Source organism: Erpetoichthys calabaricus, chromosome 9 (genome assembly GCF_900747795.2).
Source record: "Erpetoichthys calabaricus chromosome 9, fErpCal1.3, whole genome shotgun sequence".
NCBI classification, from domain to species: Eukaryota; Metazoa; Chordata; class Cladistia; order Polypteriformes; family Polypteridae; genus Erpetoichthys; species Erpetoichthys calabaricus.
The window spans coordinates 117,311,106-117,335,594 of record NC_041402.2 but is presented as its reverse complement, the minus strand read 5'-3'; the positions used below and the strand labels follow the sequence as shown (position 1 = coordinate 117,335,594).

The 24,489-nt window shown below is 37.1% G+C and overlaps 1 protein-coding gene across 2 annotated transcripts in view; it reads right to left on the bottom strand.

Annotated features, from left to right (window-relative positions):
- LOC114658059 (BTB/POZ domain-containing protein kctd15) overlaps positions 1 to 24,489 on the bottom strand; it is a 122,459-nt gene that overhangs the window by 22,540 nt on the left and 75,430 nt on the right. For both annotated transcript variants that reach the window (XM_028810082.2, XM_028810085.2), the window contains exon 4: positions 3,202 to 3,507. In XM_028810082.2, coding sequence (XP_028665915.1) covers positions 3,202 to 3,507 — 306 coding nt within the window. The remainder of the gene's footprint in view (positions 1 to 3,201; positions 3,508 to 24,489) is intronic.

The following is a 24,489-nucleotide window of genomic DNA, read 5'->3' as shown; positions in this document are numbered from 1 at the left end:
TGTTTGTGCTACTGCAATCTTTACTTTCTTTTTTTTATATTTTCTAATTTTCCTACTTTCATATCCTTTAACTTTCTCCACATGTGTATAGCGCCGTTTTTTTTTTTTGTTTTTTTTTGAGCCTTTCTAATTTCACCGGTTTCATAGTCTCTAACCTGCTTTGCACGTGTTTAGCGCCAACGTTTGTAAACGTCTTTATGAAGTTCTACTTTGTCATTTTACTCATTGTCTTTTAATTCTGAGCCGTACAGTACAATACATAGAACAGAATAAATCCTAAATATAGTATAAAAATAAAAATTCTAGAAGTACGGAGTAGAATTTCACATTAGATGATATCACATAATATGATTTGGATTTGTTTTAAGTCCTGGAGACCTCATTCATCAAGCTGCCTCCCCCATTTTGCCATTCCACATCTGAAATAGCGCTAATCCGATGAAAGGATCCCTCATTCCCACGTCCCCATTCATCAGGGATGACTTTACCTTAGGCAGGCAATCTACAATTTAAAGAGATTGATAATTTTCTTGTGAATTGTTACATATGTATTATTTTCACTTTTACTTTAAAAACTTTTGTAAAAACAATACTTGTTTCTTTATTTCCTGCCCTGCGCGTGGTTACATCTCTTTCTTCCCAGACGTATAATACTGTTCGTGTTGTGAAGGGTGTTGCGGCTGAACGTACGCTAAGGATATGCCTTTGGATCATTTGCTGTCTTTTTGCTGCTTGCTAGCTGCCTCTTCTGCCTGTCGCATGTCATTGTTTTAAGAGCTCGGAGCACATGATGCTTGCCTGCCAAAAGCAATCCAACAACTGCTAGCTTAGAGGTCTGTTGACTTGTTTTAAATGATGGCTCACTGCCTGGTCTCACGTGACGTTGTAAAAGCAATACATGTCTTTTATTACTGGCCCCGGGTGTGGTTGAATTCTTTCTTGAAGGATGTATAACACTGCTCACGTTCGGTTGGGGTAGCTGCTGTCGCGCTGCCCTTCGATCTTTTTAAAGCCTGTACAGCCGCTGTGCTTTTTGCTATAGCCCTGGGACAATCTCTTGGCACCAAGTCTCATGTTTACGCTCCCCGCGAGACACACCGTGGCAAGTCTCCTTGGTCTCGCAGGTCTTTAAAATGTCTTTCGAGATTATCACGTATCGTAGCCTTGCATTTGCTTTCCATTCCAGGATTTTCTTTTATATATAGAGAAATGATTAGCTGTTTATTCTTTGTTCATCATATGGGTGGTGCCAGAGAGTTTTTTTGTGAAATCTGTGGCGGGCGGCTGGATGCCATACCCAGACAGGATGCCTTAAAGGACTGGGAGAGGGATAATACCTCCCCCAGGCCACGAAAGGACAGCTGTCCTGGTTGCTATGGGGGTAACAGGAACCAAGCTGGGAAGCTCAACCCTATAGGGGCCCATGGCCACCTCCAGGTGACGCCCGGTGGATCCTAGAGCCCTGGAAGCCAGCACTCCCGCCACACCAGGAAGTGCCAGCGGAGGTTCAACAAGGGGCACCTGGAGCATATTGCCTTCCATCAGTCGGAGAGTGAGAGTTGGGAGGAAGAGGACAAGGCTTTGGAGAGAGGAGAGAAGGCGGCCCGAAGAGGACCATTGAGAGGCCCAAGAAAAGGGTGTTTGGTGCTGGAGTACTGTGTGCTGCGAGGAACTTTAATTAGTGTAAATATTGTAAATAAACTGTGTGTGGTGGACTTAAGAACGGTGTCTGTCTGCCTGTGGGCGGGCTGGCTCTCACAAATCTCGTATGAGGAATTTATACTTATCTTCCGCAGCATTTTGTTCTTACTAATATCAATCAGTTTGACTCTATACTATAGAAAGCCTTCAAGGATGAAGACACTGTTAAATCGGGTGCTCCTGCTGTGTGAACATTCACATTAATAAAGAGCTGTTCAATTGAAGTTTTGCCTTCTTTCACATCTCCCCACTGACTGCGGAGTCAATCATGCAATAGAAAGAAACAATTCTCTAATAAAATTGTAGTGTAGTATTTATAAGAGAGTCTTGAATCCACAATAATCAATAATCCTGTAACAACACTGTTTGTTATAAGATCTGTTGGGACACCACTGCTTAGGCCAGTAGCAGACACATTATGTGACTTCTACTCAGAGGGGATATCAAACTTAATGACTGATGATGCTAGATTTTGTTGCCTTGTGAGTATCAAGTTACACGACTACAAATTGCAGAGCATGACATATTACACAGCTCTGTACAGACATTTCAGCACAGTTTCACATTTCCAAAGTATCAAGAGCATTGCTGAATTCTGATAACCAGTAATGTGCTGCCTGACATTGTCAGTGCTGTAAAAAGGTATTTTCATGTATGGCAAGTTCTCTCCCAGTGTCATCCTTTTTCAGTTCTCTTTTTGGTATGAACAACACAAGACATCAGAAAAATCAGCCTCCCTTCTGTGGTCCAAAACACCTGGGTTCATTTTTATCTTATGCATTGTACTCACTCAGGTGAGCGCTCACTGCTTGTCAGCCCTTGCACACACACATAAGTCCACCCCTACGATTTAAGCCAAAAATAAAACTTGTTTGACATTGTTGGAGTAAGTTTCAAACCAGTCGGACTGAGCTGCTATGGATGGCAAACTACACAAACAGAGGACACGGGAGCATGTTGCGCCACTCACTATGATTATGTAAAGGACATCTGGAAAAGTCATGTAATGAACAATCTATTGTGATGATTTACAGTATGCCACTGCCAAGTCCCTTCTCTGCTCAGTTGCAACATTCTTTACCCTCCTAACCATAACACCATTTGAAAAGTGTCATCCTGTTTTTCTTAATAGTAAAAAAGATTACATTTACAAAGGGCAGTTCGTGAGTTTTTTAGAGTTTGGCAGATCCATGCTGACTTCAGTTGATTAAGCATGGTGAGCCTTTGGTAGCTTTTGGGTGAGTGCTTCCTAGTAAATCTTCTTTCTTTTCTCTCGAAATGAACAGATGAGGGGGTATCAAATTCAAATAAGATGTGGCATTGTATGTTTGATTGACTTGTATCTTGCTCATTTTGATTTAATCTTTAATCTCAATAAAAATAAAAATAAAAGAATACACTTTTTGTCTTGGAAGACCAGTAAGAAGCAACCAAGTGTCACTGTATTCCTTCTTTAGCCTGCAGCCTGCAGTCTGCATGTGAAAAACAAAATACAAGTACCTGCACAGAGTTTAATCTGCAGTATCCATTCAAAGGGAATCTGATCACATGAGTAGGATCCTGGTTCCAGCCTGCATTAACTGAATTGCACATGACGTCTCCTGTCTCAGGGAAGATTTCCTCAATTAGCACCTTTTCCCCACTGAGGGCAATTCGCTCGCCAAGGTCAGGAGTTACTCGCACCACCAGACAATCACATGGTTGTGAATGCTTGCGCTGTTCCCTCTCCTGTTTCCACCTTTCCAGTTCCTTGATCATGGGAGTCAGTTGATAGTAGCGTGCTTCCTCATACAGCAGACTGAAATCCTAAAAGAAAGCAGGAGTGTTTTTATATAGTAGTGTGTTGCATTAGGTATACTACAGAACACATGCAAAATATAGACATGGAAGTAAGGTGGTAGAGCTACACATCGTGCACCTGTACACAAGTATGTCAAATTTGTGTATATGAATATTTGTATAAAACTATTGGCAAAACTTGGGTACAGTAAAAATGCATTTGTTTATCATATATTGCTATTCATATATGCTATTTCAAAGAATTTTGAGAAGATTCAAAGAAGGAATCAAGACCTATTAGGCCTGTTACATTCGTGTACACTGCTCTATCCAAACATAAATGCCTTTAAATATAAACCTGTGGCACAATCCAAGCAGGTCTGACCTCATCTTACTGCCACCAACAAGCCTGTATTGAAATTAACAGCTCTTTGTTATCCAAGCCAGAAGATTTTATGTGTATTAGGCTCTGTTGTTTTTTTTTGTCATATTTATTTTATTTTTTTATTTTTTTGGAGCTTCTGTAAAATTTTAATTTCCGCCTGGGGACAAATAAAGTATAATCTATCTCTCTGTCTATATAACAAGAGATTAGTTGGTTTTAACAGCACATATAAAATATCATTGTGGAATATTAAGAGCCTTTGATATGCTGGTACAGTTACTTGTGAATAAGAAGGATATACTGCATATGAAGAGAGCTAGAGCTGATCATTCTGAAGTGAAGTTATCTTAGTAGGCCAAATTGCAGAGATAAATAAATAATCTCTTTATTGATGCTTTGTAAGTGTGGATAACATCAAAATAAGCTTTTATTAAGGTCTTGTTAAGTAACAGTATATGAGTATGATTTTGCAATACCTTAAGTGTTATCTATCTATCTATCTATCTATCTATCTATCTATCTATCTATCTATCTATCTATCTATCTATCTATCTATCTATACAGTTAGGTCCATAAATATTTGGACAGAGACAACTTTTTTCTAATTTTGGTTCTGTACATTACCACAATGAATTTTAAATGAAACAACTCAGATGCAGTTGAAGTGCAGACTTTCAGCTTTAATTCAGTGGGGTGAACAAAACGATTGCATAAAAATGTGAGGCAACTAAAGCATTTTTTAACACAATCCCTTCATTTCAGGGGCTCAAAAGTAATTGGACAAATTAAATAACAGGAAATAAAATGTTCATTTCTAATACTTGGTTGAAAACCCTTTGCTGGCAATGACGGCCTGAAGTCTTGAACTCATGGACATCACCAGATGCTGGGTTTCCTCCTTTTGAATGCTCTGCCAGGCCTTTACTGCAGCGGCTTTCAGTTGCTGTTTGTTTGTTGGCCTTTCTGTCTGAAGTTTAGTCTTCAACAAGTGAAATGCATGCTCAATTGGATTAAGATCAGGTGACTGACTTGGCCATTCAAGAATTTTCCACTTCTTTGCTTTAATAAACTCCTGGGTTGCTTTGGCTGTATGTTTTGGGTCATTGTCCATCTGTATCATGAAATGCCACCCAATCAATTTGACTGCATTTAGCTGGATTTGATCAGACAATATGTCTCTGAACATCTCAGAATTCATTCGGCTGCTTCTGTCCTGTGTCACATCATCAATAAACACTAGTGTCCCAGTGCCACTGGCAGCCATGCACGCCCAAGCCATCACACCGTGTTTTACAGATGATGTGGTATGCTTTGGATAATGAGCTGTTCCACGCCTTCTCCATACTTTTTTCTTGCCATCATTCTGGTAGAGGTTGATCTTAGTTTCATCTGTCCAAAGAATGTTTTTCCAGAACTGTGCTGGCTTTTTTAGATGTTCTTTAGCAAAGTCCAATCTAGCCTTTCTATTCTTGAGGCTTATGAGTGGCTTGCACCTTGCAGTGCACCCTCTGTGTTTACGTTCATGCAGTCTTCTCTTTATGGTAGACTTGGGGTTTCTCTTCACCATGGAAATGATTTTGCGATCATCCACCACTGTTGTCTTCCGTGGACGTCCAGGTCACCTGCCCATGAAATAGCCTTTGAGTCAATTGTCCAATTACTTTTGAGCCCCTGAAATGAAGGGATTATGTTAAAAAATTACTTTAGTTGCCTCACATTTTTATGCTATCGTTTTGTTCACCCCACTGAATTAAAGCTGAAAGTCTGCACTTCAACTGCATCTGAGTTGTTTCATTTAAAATTCATTGTGGTAATGTACAGAACCAAAATTAGAAAAAAGTTGTCTCTGTCCAAATATTTATGGACCTAACTGTATATAAATGCACATATACAAAGATTTTCTGATATATGAATTGCTTATATTAGACATGCACTGGTCATAATATACTTGCAGAGTGTCTCCAAAATATGAACACTCATTTTAATAAATAATTTACAAACCATACTAAACACACCTTTAGTGTCAAGTGGAGTAAAAGTTACTGACACATGGTAAGTTAGGAGTTCAGACTTGTTTCTAAACACTTTTACCAATTATAGTCATGTGACAGATGCAATGTAATTTTAACACAAACTCAAGGACAGACATGATGTGTACCTTTAACATCATGAATATGATATTTATATATAAAAACTTAACCATCTTTTATTTCCATACCATACTAATTAGACATGGATAAATACAAGTTAAACAATAAGTAGGTAAACTAAAATTTCCTCACAAGGAGTAGTATAAAGGCAATTATTATTTACAAAGGTAAAACAATATACTGTACACAATAGAAGAATCCAAAATAATGCAATATGCATAATTATTTATGCACACATACAGTACCTGTTGAGGTAAACATTAGTAAGCCAAAAATCTGAAAATGGAGATACAGTAGTTTTGGTTTAAATACACCCAAAGGTTTAAAAAAATCAGACATGACTGAAGGTTGCAGGATGCCAGAGCCTATCTTAGGAAAACTAGGCAAATGAGAGCAGCCAGAACTGGAAGGGGCAACAGTCAACTGAAACACGCCATATACACACTGGCTCACACACACATAACACCAGGTAAACTAACCTGCACATCTTTTGGATATAGACTGAAGTCCCACATGGACAGAGAGAACCATGCAATAGCTACATGGACAAGAACCAAGTGCGGTATTTGAACCAAGCACACTGCCAGTTAGCATTTAGTGTAAGGAAAAAAAAGTTGTGAAAACTTTGACGAATTTCTACAAATTTTCAAGGACGTATTCAAGGCCGGATTTATATGAAAAGAGGCCCTAGGCTATTCCACTTATGAGGCCCTTTCACCTTCCATTTTTAAGTTTGTAAATTACATGAGAGATAATAAAATTTTGCTAACAATTTGAATGTAGGCTCCTCTTGATCTTGAGGCCCTAGGCTGAAGCCTAGTTAGCCTATAGGAAAATCCGGCCCTGGATGTATTCGATATCTGTAAGACACCCAAAGTTACTACTATTGCCTGTTAAATGATAAACAGAGTACCAAGTCTACTAGCCATTGTATCATATCATTCAAAATCTCAGTCACTGATCTGAGCTGGGATGAAGCTGCTTTATTTTTCTTTTATAATAATAGCCTTTCAGAAAAGATGAAAGATGAAACGGCCAGATGTTAATATAGTTGCACTTTAGAACAATCGTCAGTTTAGTATTGTAGTTAGGAACAGGTTTTGAAGGACGCAAAACAAAAAGATTTATATAGCACTTTTATTACTATTTAAAGTGCTTTTATATAGAGAGTGGGGAGCCACTTCAACCACCACTAAGGTGTCGCACCCAGCAGGGCAATGTGATGGCAGCCATTCTTGTGCCAGTACGCTCACTACACATTACCTAATAAGTGGTGAAAGGGTAAGAGAGATAGCTAGCCAATTAGGGAAAAAGGGAAGACTAAGTTGGCAGAAAGACCAGGCCATGGTAAGCAATATAGTGTGGACAACAGGAAATACTCTACTCTTTGCGAAGGATGCCCAGAGATCTTCCCAGAGGGAATCAGGACCTTGGTTTTACATCTCATCTGAAGGACAGTGGCATTTTTGCAGCAGTGTGCCCTATCACTGCACTGGGGCATTTGGATTTCCACACAGACCACATAGTAAGTGCCCCCTGCTGGCCTTACCAGCACCTCTTCCAGAAGTAACCCAAGATTTTCCAAGATGGTCTTCCATCCAAGCACTGACTGTACTCAAACATGCTTAGCTTCAGGTTGATGACCTCTTCTGAAGTGCAGGTGGTATGGCTGTTGGTCATGTACAAACCTAGGCAATCAACCCATTGGTGTTAAGGCCAGCATTGACTCTAAAGATTTCCCCATCCTTTTTTGGTGGGAAGCACATCTGTTAGTGAGACAGAAGATAATGAATAAAGAAGGGTCTATGTTTTTACAAAGGGGGCTCTGGACAATGAGCTTAGAATTGTCCATGTTTGCAAGAAAATTAGAATGCTAACCTTACATAAATCAGGCATGGGCAGGAAGGGCAGCAGCTGTGGTCAACCCTACACAATAAATAGTTTAATACATTTTAATAACTCCAGTTTGTATTGGAGTCTCTATTAATTTATAAGCCCAGGTAGATTCAGGGGCCATGGAAAGTGTATGAATTCCAGTCTTTTGCTCCATATAAAGATTGGAAAATTCCTATTAAAAATTTTTGAATATTTAATCCAACAGTTATTATTAGTAATAATGATGGTATCATGTTGGTGATTGAGTCTTCAGTACCAAACATATTCTGCGTTTTCCTTGGCTACAATGGTGCTATTCGCAGTTTAACTGGCTATGTTGAGACATTTCATCAGGTAATGAGACATTGTAATGAGCAGGACCCAATCAGGAAAGGGACATGTGTTAAGTATGAACCAATCGGAGAGCAATTAGAGTCTTTTTTTTTTTTTTGCCTGTCTACACCACAATGCTGAGGCTGCATAGTACATTTAGGTACAATCATGTAAGTGCTGAAATGACCTAAAATATATATGTTTGGCTTACTCACAAGTGTAAACCTACTTTTGCCCACCCTACTTTTGTTGTGCATATATACAGTATTAGCGGGTGTATTTTGTGAACATAATATTTCAATATTATATTGATACATAGGATGATTTTTTTTAATGCTGTAAATGTACTTGTTGTATTGTGCACTGGGTTCATAAGTGTATTTGCACTGAGTAAATATATGTGCTGCTTGTACAATAATAGTTTTGAAACAGAATGGAATAAGAACATGGCACAGAGAAATTAGAATTCACAGTGAGGTTGCAACCTGTAAAGACAATAATTACATAAGAAAGGTCAAGATGTGAATTACACTCAGAATTGTAATCAAACAACAGAGCAGTAAATCATATGGCTGAAAAAATTGTTGTAATCAGAAAATTAAAAAAATAACAATATGAAATAACATGAAGGTTTGCTTCTTTCATAAATCCAATCATGAATCATTTTTAACAATTTTGAAAACACATGAAAGAAGGAAATGAATAAAACAGGTAGATTCCTTCACTTTAGAAACACTAAAAACAATACTCAAATAATTTTTAGAGGCCAAGGAACAGTTGGAAAGAATTAAACTGATAAGCCCGATCATAGCAGTATAAACTACATTGAATTAATAAAAATTCTAATTTTATTAAACTATATTATTATTTCAACCAAACTGTACAACCTTTCCATTAGAAGTAATTCAGGAATACATTTTATATCAAAATGTATATCTGTTAAACAAAATAAAATCTTGTCCATCCGCTTAAGAAAATCCTGTTTAGAATTCACAAAGGATTAAAGTTGATTTAACAAACAAATGATCAATAGGAAGCCCCAAAGACATTTCCTTGGTAAAATCAGTCGAGTCTTTTGATTAAATAGTATACACATCCTAAAATGTTCATAAGTAATCCTGAAATGGCAACCAAGGCATGGAGTCATCTTGTTGAAAGTGAAAAGAAGCATTACAGCGTAACAAAGACAAGGACAAAAGGTGCCATTATAAAGCTGATCTTGTAAATTCTGATTACAGGTAGGAAATATCAAGGAAAGTCCTTAATTAAGAACATTTCAACAGAATTAGCAAGATCCTGGGCATCAGTCTGTGACATGAAATATTGTCTTTCACACAGGAAAAATGTTGTGAGCCTAAAACTCTGCTTAGATAGAATTATTTCTTGTCTTCTCGGGAGCACTTCAAGTAAAATTTCTCTTTTCTGATTCTTAATTGTCATATGATGGACTTCAGGAACACTGAGTGGCAACTTTAAAAAGTATATCTGATCTTCCCACAAATCTGATTGCTCAAGTAATGACATCAGCATATGTACATGCAATACAATTTAATGCAGACAGACTGTACCAGCAGACTGCACTGCCTGTGTATGTGTGAACATTATTACTGAGGGAGAATGGACAACATTAACCATGCCTGCGCTTTTGCACACAGAGTGTAAGGAGACCTAGACATAGTATCATGAGTACATTAGGAATGTCAACTCTTCTGGGGTTGTTTTGCATGACAATGTCTTGGCTGTATTGACAAACAGACCATGGACAACAGTGACTGACACAATTCGTGCAAAATATTAGGGGGTTACAGGCAGTCAACTAATAGCAGAGTACAACAGCGGTATCAAAAGAGGCATATTGCAGTCAATCACTTATTATAACTTGCTAGAGATATAGTATGGGTGCCAAAATAAGAGCCAAACCTGTCAGCGAAAACATAAAAGCTGTGGTATCAGTGGGCTAAAGAAGAAAAACGGTGCACAACGGAGCATTGGAATTGAATACTCTAATGAATCAAGGTCTCTATTCATTTGCACTTATGGGAGAAACAGAACATGAAAGAAGCACACATGAGCCATTCACATACTTGTAAATAACACAAGCTGGTAGCTGTTGTGTAATAGTGTGGAAAGCAGTTGTATGTATACTACATTCTGGGTCCCTTGATTTTAACGGAGCACCAAATGAATACCAACCAGTGCACCCCTTCACGGCAATCTATTGGGGAATGGCCTTTTTCTAGGTTTATAGGTCTATTATTGTCATATATACAGAGTATATTGAAATTGTGCTATGATTACTAATTTGGCTTGGAATGTCCAGCAACAAGATGGGTCAGAAGAGTGGCTTTCACACTCATCAGATCTCAGATCAATAAAGGATTTTCAAAGTGAGACATTTCCTTAATAAAGCAAATTTATTTACCAAATTATTTGGCTACCCATTGTAGTTACACATGTTTTCACCCTGTAGAAGAAAATTAGAAAACAACATATCAATCCATAAACAGTACAAAAATTTTTCAAAGGAAATATGTTAGAGAAGGGTTAATTATTTGCATATATTGGCGCAGGAAAAGTATAAAACTTATCTACAATAAGAAAATAATCTAATTCACAGTACAGCAAGAAAAAGCTAACTTTTTCAAACTTAGAAACATCTGGAAATACAGCCAAGATAGCTTACAGACAAAAGTGTGCACCTACATTAACAATGTCAAATCAGTTCTATACAACAGCGCTTATTCACATTCTGTAACAATTGCCTAAGGATGGTTTGCAACATCTACTAAACAAACAAATAAAATAATCAAGCCAAAATCTTTTAACCCTCACAAAATCCAAAGGCATAATAACAAACCTAGGAGATAAGAGATTCAAACAACAAGGCTACTTGGTAGGAAGGGAGAAGGATATGATCATGAAAACTGGCTTTTTTGGATGCTGCAAGAGACTGAGGCCCACCCAGCAGCAAAGAATAAACAGAGGGAGAAATGCTGACAATGACGCTGCCTTGAGCAGAGGCAGCAAAATTCGCTCAAGACCATCTGGCATGGTGTGGGCTCTTTGTGGCCGTGTACTCCAAGGAGAAAGAAACTGAGTACACAAGTATGATTTTTTTTGCGCAAGTCATCAGAACACAGTGACTGATGCTCTATGCTGAACTCTCTACAGTGGGATTAGAAAGTCTGTTTGAAGAATCCTCTTTGGAGGGTTTTAGGGTTAGGGGTTTCTGTGTAGAAAAGAATTTCACTAGGGACCCTACTCTACTTTGGAAAATCTGACAATTTGTTCCAGTTGTAAAATGCTACTTAGAAAATAAATGTATTAGTAATTTTAAAAATTGTTATATTTATTTCAAGTGGATACATGAAAGGAATAGCTGTCATTTAATAAATTCATATCCATCCATCCATTATCCAACCTGCTATATCCTAACTACAGGGTCACGGGGGTCTGCTGGAGCCAATCCCAGCTAATACAGGGCACAAGGTAAGAAACAAACCCCGGGCAGGGCGCCAGCCCACCGCAGTAATAAATTCATATAAATGATCAATTAGTTTCGATCAGGATATTAAATATATCCCAACCTGAACACACATATATTGCTACATTGTTAATGCAAGTGCATGTTTTTGAGATAGATATATATCTTTCTAGTCTCTGAGTTTGGGAATTTACACATTTTGCATGTATTTATAACATTTAACATTACTCTTTGTGAAAAGATTATTTTACCCTTTCTCCTGCTGACAAGATGCATCATGGGCCATTCCCCTTCAGGGTCACTTCTGTATCAAAGTGTTGCTCTTATCATTCATAAGTCTGAGTCAATGGATGGATATGTTTTTAACTATGGTCTGTCTTGCAGGCATGTTAGTCATTCAGAGCTGAAAACAACACGGTAATCCTTCCTCATGATGCAAGGAGAAAAAAGAAATAATGTATTGGGGGAATAAAATCATCCAAACCAATGCAATAGTTTCCTGTATGAGTGTAGACCATACAGAGATACTGGGGCATAACAGGTAAGGCTATCAAAATGTCACAGGATACACGATCCAAGGTTTAACAAGAAATAAAGAAACAACAGCAGCTTCTCTAAACTTAGCGAGTGGCATGTGAATTCTTTTCCTTCAAGAATCTAGAATAGTGAGTGCTATTAGGATATATTACTAGGCTTGCTACTTTCTCTCTGATGCTGGGAGATATCATTTTGAAGCACATGTTTTTTTGACATTTTACATTTGCACTTTTCAGAGGGGTAAAATATCCAGCGTGACATGCAGGTTTTACAGCCAGATGGACGATGGCTGCAATTGTCATGTAGATAAGTCGACAAGTATTTTAGGCCAGCAGAATGCCTTGGCAGTCAGAGGGTGGATATAGCCTGGGGCAAAGAAACAATCCCTCACAAACTCATCTTCCTCACACAGGGTAAGCTGCTTGAAAGACAACACTATTGCTATTTTTTAGACCTCCTGCTGTACATAACTGAAAAGAGGAGAGGAATGTGCAACATCCATTCAGTGCAAGGCAAGCTGCTGTCCACAGTACCAACCTAGAAGGCTTGCTTACAGAAAATGAAATGCAGAAAATATGAAAAAGTAACTTAGAACATATTACAAAAAGGACCAGCAAAGTCCTTGCTAGATACCAATGATCATTTTTAAACAGTGGTACGTACAACACACCTGTTTTTAGAGGGGTAGCAGAATGACATAGTGGTTTGTACAGTACTGTTATCAAGTGATGTGTGGAGTAAGCACATTCCCCTTTTGTCTACTTGGGTTATCTCCAGACACTCTTATAATTTAATCTAAAGACAAGCATATTAGGATAATTACCAACTATATGAATGAGCATTCCCTGTGATGTACCTGTGTCTCCCAGCTAAGGCCTTTTTGTGACTTATGCCCAATGCTGCTGTGATAAGCTCTGATTCTTTGTGCACCCATAATGGAAAAAGCAGGTTCTCAAAAGTGATGTTTTTAAGAGGTTTAATTATAAGTGCCAAATCTGTTTAATTTCAGATTAAAGTTTTTTTTTTTTAATTATTGTCTCGTCTTACAAGTAGCATCAAAACCAATTGGGCTCCTTCCTTAAACACTGGCTATTAAAGGGAATAAACCTCCTCATTCACACATATCCCTAAATATGCAGTAAATCTCTATATCCCATATTTGATTCCATCTGTTTTCCTAAATGTTGAAAAAAATATAGGTTACTGATTGGTTCAGTTTTAATATTTAAAATCACCACTGAATTGTTGATTACAATATGTTGCTCTTTCACTTGTCTGTCAGTTAAGTGATATGCATACATTGACTAGGCTCCCTTTAGTGCTAAGCTTCCACCTGGCCACATACATATTGAGTTGTCAAATTCAATTTAGCATCTCAAACCTAATCATTGCCATGGGGGACTAGAGCCTATAACAGCAGTAGTGAGTACAAGGCAGGAAAGAGTCCTGAATGGGGTGCCAATCCATTGCAGGGCACATTCATGCACATGCCCACACTCTTACTCATATTGGGGCAAGTTTGGAATCTCCAATTAACCTACAACACGTATCTCTGGGAATGACACTGGAGTACCAGGAGGAGAATGCACACAGACAAAGAGAATTCACAAACGACAGATGATAAAAGGCATGGGATTTAAACCCAGGATGTTGTTTCTGTGAGGCATCAGTGCTAGTGGTCACTGTACCACCATGCTTCTAACAGAAAATATACATCAGCTTACCTCATGTACTCCTTATTTCTGTTTCTAAAATATAGGCCCAATTTATTCGCATCTGAGTGATATAGAGGATTTTCAACCTTTGTTAATGCAGCTAAATTGAAATTTGCATTTTCTAAATCTATGTATAGGCACTGGACAATATCTTAACATTTCATCTATGAACAAGTCAGGAATCGATGACACAAACTGCAGTATCTGAGATTTACAGACTAGTATTTAAGGTAACAAGATTTTGAAGATGATCAAAAAATGTCCAATGCACATGGGGTGGGAAATAGATGTCTGTAGACAGATATAGTTGTTTGACCATGAAAGGGTGAGAAAACAGCCCTATGAGGAACTGTGAAATGAATGATTTTGTACCCTTACAATAAATGAATTAGCTGCAGGCTAGACTCAATAATGGTACATTCTGTGACCCATACTTTGGCAAAGTGTGCTTTATGGCAAAAAAGAATATTACGTGATTATTTAAGCTATTCGTGTAGAGGCCTAGAAATTGAAGAGTATCATAGGTAGTTACACTGCAAGAATCTAAATAGCTGCATATGCTCTGAAAAAAAAACAGGTAAACCTAGAAGCGCTGGTCATTTGTGAATAAAACTCATTTTGGAAAACAGCTGAGATGTAAGTAATAGACTGTTGTAAAACTACAATTAAAGTATGATCTAGATTTGAGACACAGGTACCTGCCATTAATAGAAGGGAAACTATCATGCTTGGTGATAAAAGCAAGAATGACACAGAATCGTATGGATAATCAGTAGAGCTCTGTAACATGTTCAAAAACACTGTTTAACTGCTCCTCCAATGAGTTAATAGTCTCTAGACTGGAGCTGAGAAAGCTATTTTAATTTCCAAGAGTTCTCCACTATGCCTATTGCAGAAACGTAAGGGTGTTGATATCACTTGAACACTTCTAGGAGATGACATCCATGTGTTGCTGCATACACCTGTTCTAAAATGGTACCAGGCAAGTCTGCCACAAAAGGCTGGATGATGGTATGCAGCACATCATTGTCCTGTATATGCACAGCAAGCCCACCATTCACAAACAGCAGAGGTGACAAGCTACACCATGCTACATGCTACACCATTCTACAACATGCCACAAAGTTTCAATTAGCCCCAGTGACAGGATTCAAAGGGATTTGCTCAAACCATGGTAGTCCAGTCGGCTCAAACCCATTAAGAGTCAGAGGGGCAGTTCATAATGAATGCTGCTTTGTCCTTTATGCTGATGAGAATCAGATGAAGATTAGGCAGTATGATTTGGAGAATGTTCTTACGTGCCACAACATTACAGCATCAGCTGTCTAATATACAATATTTATTTAGGGGAAGGATGGCCCTGTGACTAAATGATGGCCACTTCATGGCTTTTCATGACAGGTCAGCCGGGTGCCATTTTCCAACAGGACATTGCCTGTTCACTGTTTTGCTTCAAGTAAAGAAAAACAGACATTTTTAAATGAGGACCAGATGATGAACGTTAGTTATAATAATATCCAATGTCATAATTATAATTCCAAATCAATCAAGCCAAAAAAAATCATGAAACCAAGCTCAAAAAATTTTAAGACAATGTTTAGTTAACCTTTTCTGTCAGCCAAAAAAACTTGTAGATATGCATAAAAAACAAGAGGGTTAAGACAGAAAGCACACATGAGAAAAGAGATCAAAGATAAACTTTGAATACTTCAGAGATTTGGTGTCTGCAGATTGGATAAGGATTTGAACTCATAGCTGTCTTTTTATCCTATTGTGTCAATTACGGATGAGTCCTGACCACAGAGGCTACGTCCCTAAGAATGCTGGAAGTGGACCTAATGACAGAAATGAAATATGGCAGCTTTTGAAGATCCAAAATCATACCAAATCATGACATTACCATGAAACTTTAACCAAATGCATTTGTTAACTTTGATTATCGAACCGTAACCTCGGATGTTCTGGGAATGTACATACTGACTTTTATATGGTCATGCTGATGTTGCCAAATGAAGCACAGTTCCGATTCTCTTTGGGTAGCTTTGCCACATCAACAGATAAGAAAATGTCACAAAAATGGTGGCATATATTGTAGAATAAGCCATAATGGTCTCTTGGCAAGATGATTTTTAACTATGTCAAAATGAAAATGAAACAAAAAAATAATATCAGAAATGAATTCAGTAACCTTAAAAACTATAATAATCATAGGAGTCTCCTTTCTAAAATGAGTAAACAATGAATAACAAAACATAATTACAACAATCACACGATCATACATAACTGTCATCTCCTGGTAATACCTAAATGATGTTCTAAAAAAATTACAAAATCCCCTCAAGGAGGAGGGTGGCCAGTTTGCTTAGGCCAGCAAAAATGTTACTATACCTGTTATACCTGTCCGGGGCTCCTCCACAGGCTTAATTTCTTCTGAAATGCCCTTAACTGGAGTTTTCTGTTTTCTACTGTTCAATTCTCAACTGGTTATTTCCCACCATTATGCTGTTTATATTTACACAATAAAAATGATTCCTCTTTTTTTAAGGTTTTATACCTTATTGTTATCTTATTACAGTTGTAAATAGGAGTAAACTGAAAAGCACAACATACATCATATTATATAGTCCAGTATTTATAGCATAAAATTGCATTGAAGATTTTTTTGCTTGTTCATCATGCTCAGAGAATAATACAAATCTTTCAATGTTAATATGTTTCAGAATTTGTTATAAGTTTCCTTTTTTGTTAATATCTCTGTAGGACTTTGTACCTATCTATACAGAAATGCTTTTTCAACAAGGGTAAAGACCTGATTACCTTATTTTTAAATGTGATGGCTAAAGAAATGAATCGTCAATATTTACTTATACTCTTATTTTGGTGTGGTATAAAAAATATCATGAGGACATTCATTTATTCATGCTCCTGCATCTACTGTACAATTTGTGGTATTGCACCCAATTTCTGTGAACACTGGCAATATAAGAAATAAATGTTTCAAAAACAAGTCTCACAGCTTCAAATTTCTAAGCTGGGGCACAATCTTCATGATGTGAGATTTCCCAGACACTTCAATGTTATCTCTACATCCTAAAGACATGCAGTTTAGACATACAGTGGTGCTCTAGATGTGAGTGTGCCATGAGATGGATGGGCACTTTGTCCAGAGCAGGTTGCTGGCTTGCAGCCAATGGCACCAAAATGGATCATGACCCCAGTGACACGGATCTGGATTAATAGAAACAGGATGAATGGCTAATGACCTAATTACTGTAGGTAAATTTTAAAACTACCCAAGATAATGTGTATAGTTTTAAAATAATGTTGGGAGAAGGTGATCATTTTTCTCTGCACGACAATATATGAGCAGAGTTAAGCATGTTTAAACTGACTGAAAAAGTAATAAGAACGACTTAAACAAATTTTGATGTTACACTAGGATTTACCACTCTGTGTTTCTGTAAATATTGTAAATAAAAGTGATGCTTTTAAGCATTGATTGCATATCTGGGAATGAATATAGTAAACGATGAAGAAATAAATAAATCGCTCGATCAATCCAAATGTTACATGTGACCAGGGAATACAGTCTGCACATAAGTATATTCCTAAGAGTAAATCGCTGTTGGCTTTGGTGTTTGTTTTCCACTGTTGCAAAAGAATTATTACTTTAAATGGCAATTCATTTGTTAAATTTTGCTTTTCCAGGCTACAATCCTGGTTCTTAAAAGGCACAATAATTGGTTAGTGTGAATGTGGTCAGTATTGGGATAATACTGCAGTAACGGATGCAGAGCCTAACAGGAAGCATCAGAATTGAAACAGAACATTCATGGGCCTGGCCAGCTATTAGTACAGCCATTACCTAAGCTAACCCTCTGAATAAAGCATCTTGAGACCTATATGTTTAGGAAGGGTATTTCACCATTAAATAAGCATGGCTTTATAAGTGGCCTATGCCTTGGGGTACAATGCTCATAGAGCATTTCAGTTTGTGCATGTTGTTATCTTATTAATATTAAAAAAGTAATATTTTTATAGAGTCCTTTTCTAGGTTCTTTACAAATGTAGTTGATAAAATATAGACATATGGGCAGGTGAGGTGATTTGCTCACAATCACACAGAGGTGGACTCGAACCGGTAGCTAGTCCAATGCTAGTCTGCAATTGAAGTAAGGAAACAACATTCAAATTTAAAATTTTCATTGCCCTTCCTAATGTCCAATTTAATTTTATTTTCATTACATTATAAAAGAAAACATGACAAATATTATAAACCAAAATGCATCTAAAGGAAATTATTTGAGGAGCAATCTGTACTTTAAATGATTAACGGTTGTCTCCATTTGTAAATCTTTGAGCTTAATGAAACGGTTCCCAGAGCTTTTATTGTGGTGTTCTTCATTCCTGATGTCCTTTAACAGCAACTCTTTGCGTCAGGATTAACTTATCCTGTGTGCCTACAAATCGCTGTTAAGCACATATTGCCATTTGCAAACTATGCAGTTCAATTGCCTCTTGCAATAGTTACTCATTTTGTTGCCATTATCTGCTCCAAGCGGCTTCATTTATTCCATCCTTTTAACGCTGCTATGAAATAAACGGTAGCCGATTTGGCTCTTTTTCTTTTAATTATATGCTCCCTGCACTCTCTTTGCAAGCCTGCCATTTACTTCTTTTCAAATTTCACTTTTTCAGCTTAACTGCTCACTCGTATAGAACTGCTGGGTATGAAGACACTTGGCTTTTTAATTGTGCACTTTTGCTGCAGCTCAAGTGGTAACATATGTACTCTGTCTGCTTTAGTGAATGTCTGTTTGTTACTTTCTTGCTAATCTATGCTCTGCTACTAATTACATTGCCCTTCTTTATACCGCATGAATTAAATGACTAAGGCAGAGGTCACTGTGGATTTTCTAAATGTATGAATTAATTTTTTTAAATTTAAGCATTGCTTATTTCTGTTTTAAGACAAAATACTTAAATGAATAACTGAGAGGGTGGCATGGAGGCGCAGTGCTAAGTGCTGCTTTCTCACAATTACAGGGACCTGATTTAGGTCTTGTCTAGTCAGTTTCTGTGTGAAACATGCATATTCAATTTAAACCTGTGTACATTTGTTTCTGAGTTCTTCAGTTTTCATTAAACATTCCAAAACATGAAGAGTAGAATGAGTATATGCTTTAGTGTGTCCTATGATGGACTGGTATTTGTTACTTCTTGGGATGGGTTCTGCCTCATTAAACTGTAATGAAAAAAAAAAGAATAGTTCAAAAAAACAACAGATGGATGGATGATGGACAATTCAACCCAGTTCAATTGCTGAGGTACTGCAGTAGTAGCAGCAGGTTTAATTTAGAATCCAGGACATGTTTATATCAACATTTTGTAGAAACTATACACAAACAGAACTAGACTAGAAAGTCTATTAAGCGAAGACCTAATTAATCTGCAAGCATTAACCACTGACTCCCCGGCGGGTTGCTGTATAATTCCTTGACAAAAGGTGCCAACCACATAATTACTGTGTACTTAAAAAAACTGGCTAAATAAATATTTAAATTTATACTAACTTCTCTAACAGCAACTAATTTAACAGTCATTTTATGGATTTGACCAGTTGCCTTCTAAACTCCTCCTGTTTCTGTTATCTTTTTCTTGTCACCTGCTGCTGCTGTACTCTCATCCACCTTCACATTCTACCATTGCCAGCCTTTTACTATACTGTACATGTTTGCAACACTTCATCCTTTTTCTTCCAACTATTATTTTCACTTTTGCCACTTGTCTTTGTCAGTTTCAGTGAAACTAATTGTTCACATCATAATTGTCATGTCAGACCTGGTACACACTAACCCGGATAAATTTGATTTGGTTTGGCCTCCCATGTAGACATTTTTGAGCACTGAAAGTGAATCTTTATGAAATTCCTCTCCAAAATATTAAACTTGAAAATGTCTGGTGTCATGTGGCAGTGTGGATTGGTAAAATATATCTTTGTGAATATGCTAACATATGTCATATATCATATAATATTCAGTCTTGTAGTGAGGTACTGATTTCAGTTCTGTCCTGATAATTCCCAATGTGATCTCTTTACATGGGGATAGTTCTTTCTTAACCTCTCTGCATCAATCAACATTTATTTTGCCTTGAAACACCAGAATATTTTGCTATATATTTGATATCAGGAAGTGCAATCAATATTTTCATAGTTTTAGTTTATTCTCATTTATAACTTTTGAAAGCAGTTGTACTTCATTGTCTGTCCAGTCAAAGAAGTCCATTTTGATTTTCCTTTGTTCAAGTATTTTGATTTAATTTTGTTTTTCACAATTATCTGTTAGTGCAAACTAAGCATCAGTTGCTTCAACGTTTGCTTCATGTTCATGTGCCATTTCCCTCCTATACACCACAGAACATAATGTTTCCCCTTCTGTATCAGAGAACATAATTTCAAAGTCATGATTGTAACAGCTTGTATACACATCTCACTCTAATAACCACCAATGAGCTAAACTACAGCCATATAAAACATTTCATTTGGGTAGAAGTACTTACCTGTTTTATTCAAAATGGCTCAATTGCAAACAATTAAGCATCTCACACTCATAAGTAAAGTTTGTGTTCACTGCTTGCAGACTTCTCCTCTCCACAATAAATCTTTCATAGATCCCCTTCCAGCAGCAGTTGCACCTGACACCTTTACTGAACTTTCTCCATGTTCATCTTTTGGAATGACTTGAATTCAGAATGCCTCTGATAACCACTTTCATCACTGTTCTGAACGGCAGCAGACTCAGAAGGAATAAGGATTGAAAATTCACTTTTACCTCAAATTTTTCATTATTACTTTTTGCCACCATGACCACTGTTAGTATTTTTTTATGAATCATTCCTCCAGGTTTAACCTTTCTGATAACCAAGTAACTATCACTGTCAATAACTCTCTCATATGTCTTCTACCAATCTGCAATTGTGCAATACATTGTTTTTCCCTTCATCTGATGCTTTTCTTGCATTTTTACTGACATCCATTGTACTTTCCAAAGGCATACAGGCAGACTACGTCTTATTCATTGCTTTAACATACTCTTTCCTTCATTTCCAACTCTGTGCGTAAAGGTTTGATCATTTGATAAAACCCACATGCCAGTGGATCACTCTTTCATGTGAACACCAAAAGGTGTGCATTTATTTTCAGTCTGTTGGTAAACCATTCTTTCTAACTGTAAATTCTCTTTTTTTTCAAAAACCTCCAGGTAGCTCCTGACATTTTTGTGCTGCCAGACAGTAGAGCAAGGGAGTCCACAAGGGCAAAATAAAGATGGACTTTGAAATTAGACAAAGTGAAAAAACAAAGGGAAAATCAAAAACCGGGAATAAGAAAACCAATTGTTGCAACCAAAACACAAGTTAATTGGGTCTCTACTGAGATACACAAGGCATTGGTTAAAATACAGTGGCACAGATAACATCACCAAAGCATGGCTTCTGAAACCATACCATCTGCAACAGTTTCTGTGTCTCGGCAATAGGGCCACAAAATGGCGATGCAGAATTTATAAAAACATAGTGTTAATAAAATATAACATTGTTTCAGATCTAACTCCCTGAAGAACTAATAATAAATTCAGATTCCCTGCTATTAAAAATCACCAGAGAACTGACTAAGAACCTCAAGCAAAATTAATAACGACTGCAAATTTAAAAAATGTACCAATCTGTTACAATTTTCTTATCACCCAGTCTATGACCCATCTTTCTTTCTCCTCATATGTCAATTTGCAATGTAACTATTTTCTCTACATTATAAAACTCCAGATTTTTTTCAAACTCAGTGCTAATGCACCAAAGCTAAAGTCCTCTGTGGACTCCCTCACAACCATCAGCACTATCAACTAAATGTCCATTTAAGCCTCCACACAGTAAAGTTGTGCCTTCACTGAGACACTAATTGTGTCACTAAGAATGACTACTCTAAATGTGATCTTTCTTTTTGTTGATTCTGCCAACATATGTGACACATAATGTGACACTTTCCTATAAAACTATAGATCAGTCTGTCCACCTCTTTACCTGGAAAAATCAACTTTTCCATTCTACCTTTAAGCCACAATTACTGCTATTCTGCCAGAAAAAAACTCTGTCCTTCAACACGTCCACTTAGTGTTCTTAATTATTTTCCTCTTCATTTCATTTCCAGAACTCAGAATACATTTATTCCCTCTTCCATTTACACCTGCTTCTTTTCCCACAGATCTCCCAACCATACTTCAAGTTTCAATCATACCCAACTCCTCTTAAGCACTATCTCTCCAATAGCACCTGATTAGAAAACCACAAAGCTTCAGGTATAAGTCATAAACTGGGTTTGCCCCAACTACAGTGTATGGTTCCTAGGTTCTCCATGTTTGAGCCTGTTGTTGGCATGTTTGAGTGCATACAAGCTAATTTCCTTTAGTGTCCTGTTAAATGCAATTCTAAAAGTGGGTCTCTGTGGTGGTAAGCACATCTGCCTCAACAGCTTTAAGAGATCAAGTTCCAATCCTAAACAGGTCACTCTTTTTGAAGTTTGCTTGTTTTGCCAAGGTCTCCATATGAGAGACAGAGAGAGAGAGAGAGAGAAAGCGAGAGAGAGAGAGAGAGAGAGAGAGAGAGAGAGAGAGAGAGTGTGTGTGTGTGCGTGCATGAATATGCCATATGATGGGCTGATACCTTGTTCAAGAATGTGTCTGATTCTAACATGATAGATCATTGATTCTGATGTCGATTAAGCAGTTACAGAAAATTAATGTATAAAAGACAGAATTCTATAGGCTTATATTACTGCCCCAAAGCATTGTTAGCCTTCTCCACAAAATAAATGACAGAAGACTAAAAGCACAGATTTGCAGTTTGGCAACATTTGAGTCATCTACTAATGTTGCAATTCCAACCTTGCATTGCTTCAAAATGTAGCTTTGAATCCTGATTGAGACGCTTAAAAGAAAAAGTTGCCAATTCTATATCCACAATTCGATTGTAGAGTACCTGCCATCATTTTATGCAAAGAACTGTTTTGCTGTAGTAAAATACAATAAAAATAATGATAATAAAAACAGTACAGCTCTCAGTGACCCTCTAATCGGATTAAGTAAATTCAATAAGGAGATGGTTGAACACCTCAACTATGCACAGTTCAGTACATTTTATGTTCTAACAAGCACTGCTAAGAAAGACAGAGAAAGAGAAAGGTTGCTGAGCCAGGCTGAACAAAGTCCTTGATGTGAAATGTATCAGCATAGACTAAAAGGGCCTTCTGTTCAAAACTAATTGCAAATTTTAAAATGCCTTATGAAATCAGCATGAAATACAGTTTACTGATTCAAGTCATTAAAGTTTCAGCACATTTTCCCCCAAAAGTACATCAAGCAAACAAATCTATTCATATAACTGCTAACACCCTAGGATATGAGAATAATGGTGTGGCTATATTAGCACTATTCACTTACTGGCACCTGTATTACAGCTATGTAAACTTCCAAATCAAACACAACCTTATTTTTCTGAAGCATACATTAATTTGGTACCTGAGGCTCTGATTTACTAAATTTGGTGCCTAAACCAAATCAGTGCCAACCTAAAGATTAAAGGCTCTGGCATGGCCTCAAGTTATATTGTACTAGTTAAATGAGAGCATCAGATCTGCCAGAAATGCAAAGAGGACTGATCAGCCAATCAGCACTTGTGCCTCACTAGCTCCCCATTCACCCAAGGGCCCTTTCTAATTGTTTCTTCAATGTTCCTTACAATTAAACTAGAACAGAAAATCACCTAGTAGGTTATATTGTGCATTTATTTTTCTCAGCACTAAAACAAAGACAAATTCACTTTTTTGTGCATGTTTGATTAATACTCAACATTTAATTCATAAATCATCTTAGACACTAACAGCAAGTAACTAAAAGACAGAATCTGTATTCTTCCATGTAAAAAGAACATTTCTATTAATTTACTCAGCCAGATAAAAGCTTTGTTTCCAAAACTCAAATATCAGGGTCTGCTTTTATGATTGATATACTAACCCGATTCTGCATTTACCAATGCTTCCTATTAACCCAATCCAAAAATTTACTGGGATAGAAAAAAACCTAACTGATGAAACAATGAAACCTGTTTCTGAAAGGTGCAATTTTATACATGTCCATTTATTTATTTCAGTCTCTCAAATGATATGCCATTGAACAGCAACCAGTGCTATGTTATGCCCAACATAGTAAATATCCGTGTTATCAACAGAGAAATTTACAACATATTGATCTTAAAAAATCCAGCAAACCTGTTAAAGAATGATTTACTTTTCAAAACTATTTCATACAGTCTTCAAAGTGCGAACTATGTCAAAACAAAAAAAATGGTTTTGGTTTTTCATTTGGAGGGCAGGACCCTTGATCACATCCCAGATGTCCAGAAGGAGCAATTTGTGAGTCACATGAGTGAATAGAAAGCTAGATACATTCACATAGCACAACTCAAATGTAAATATAA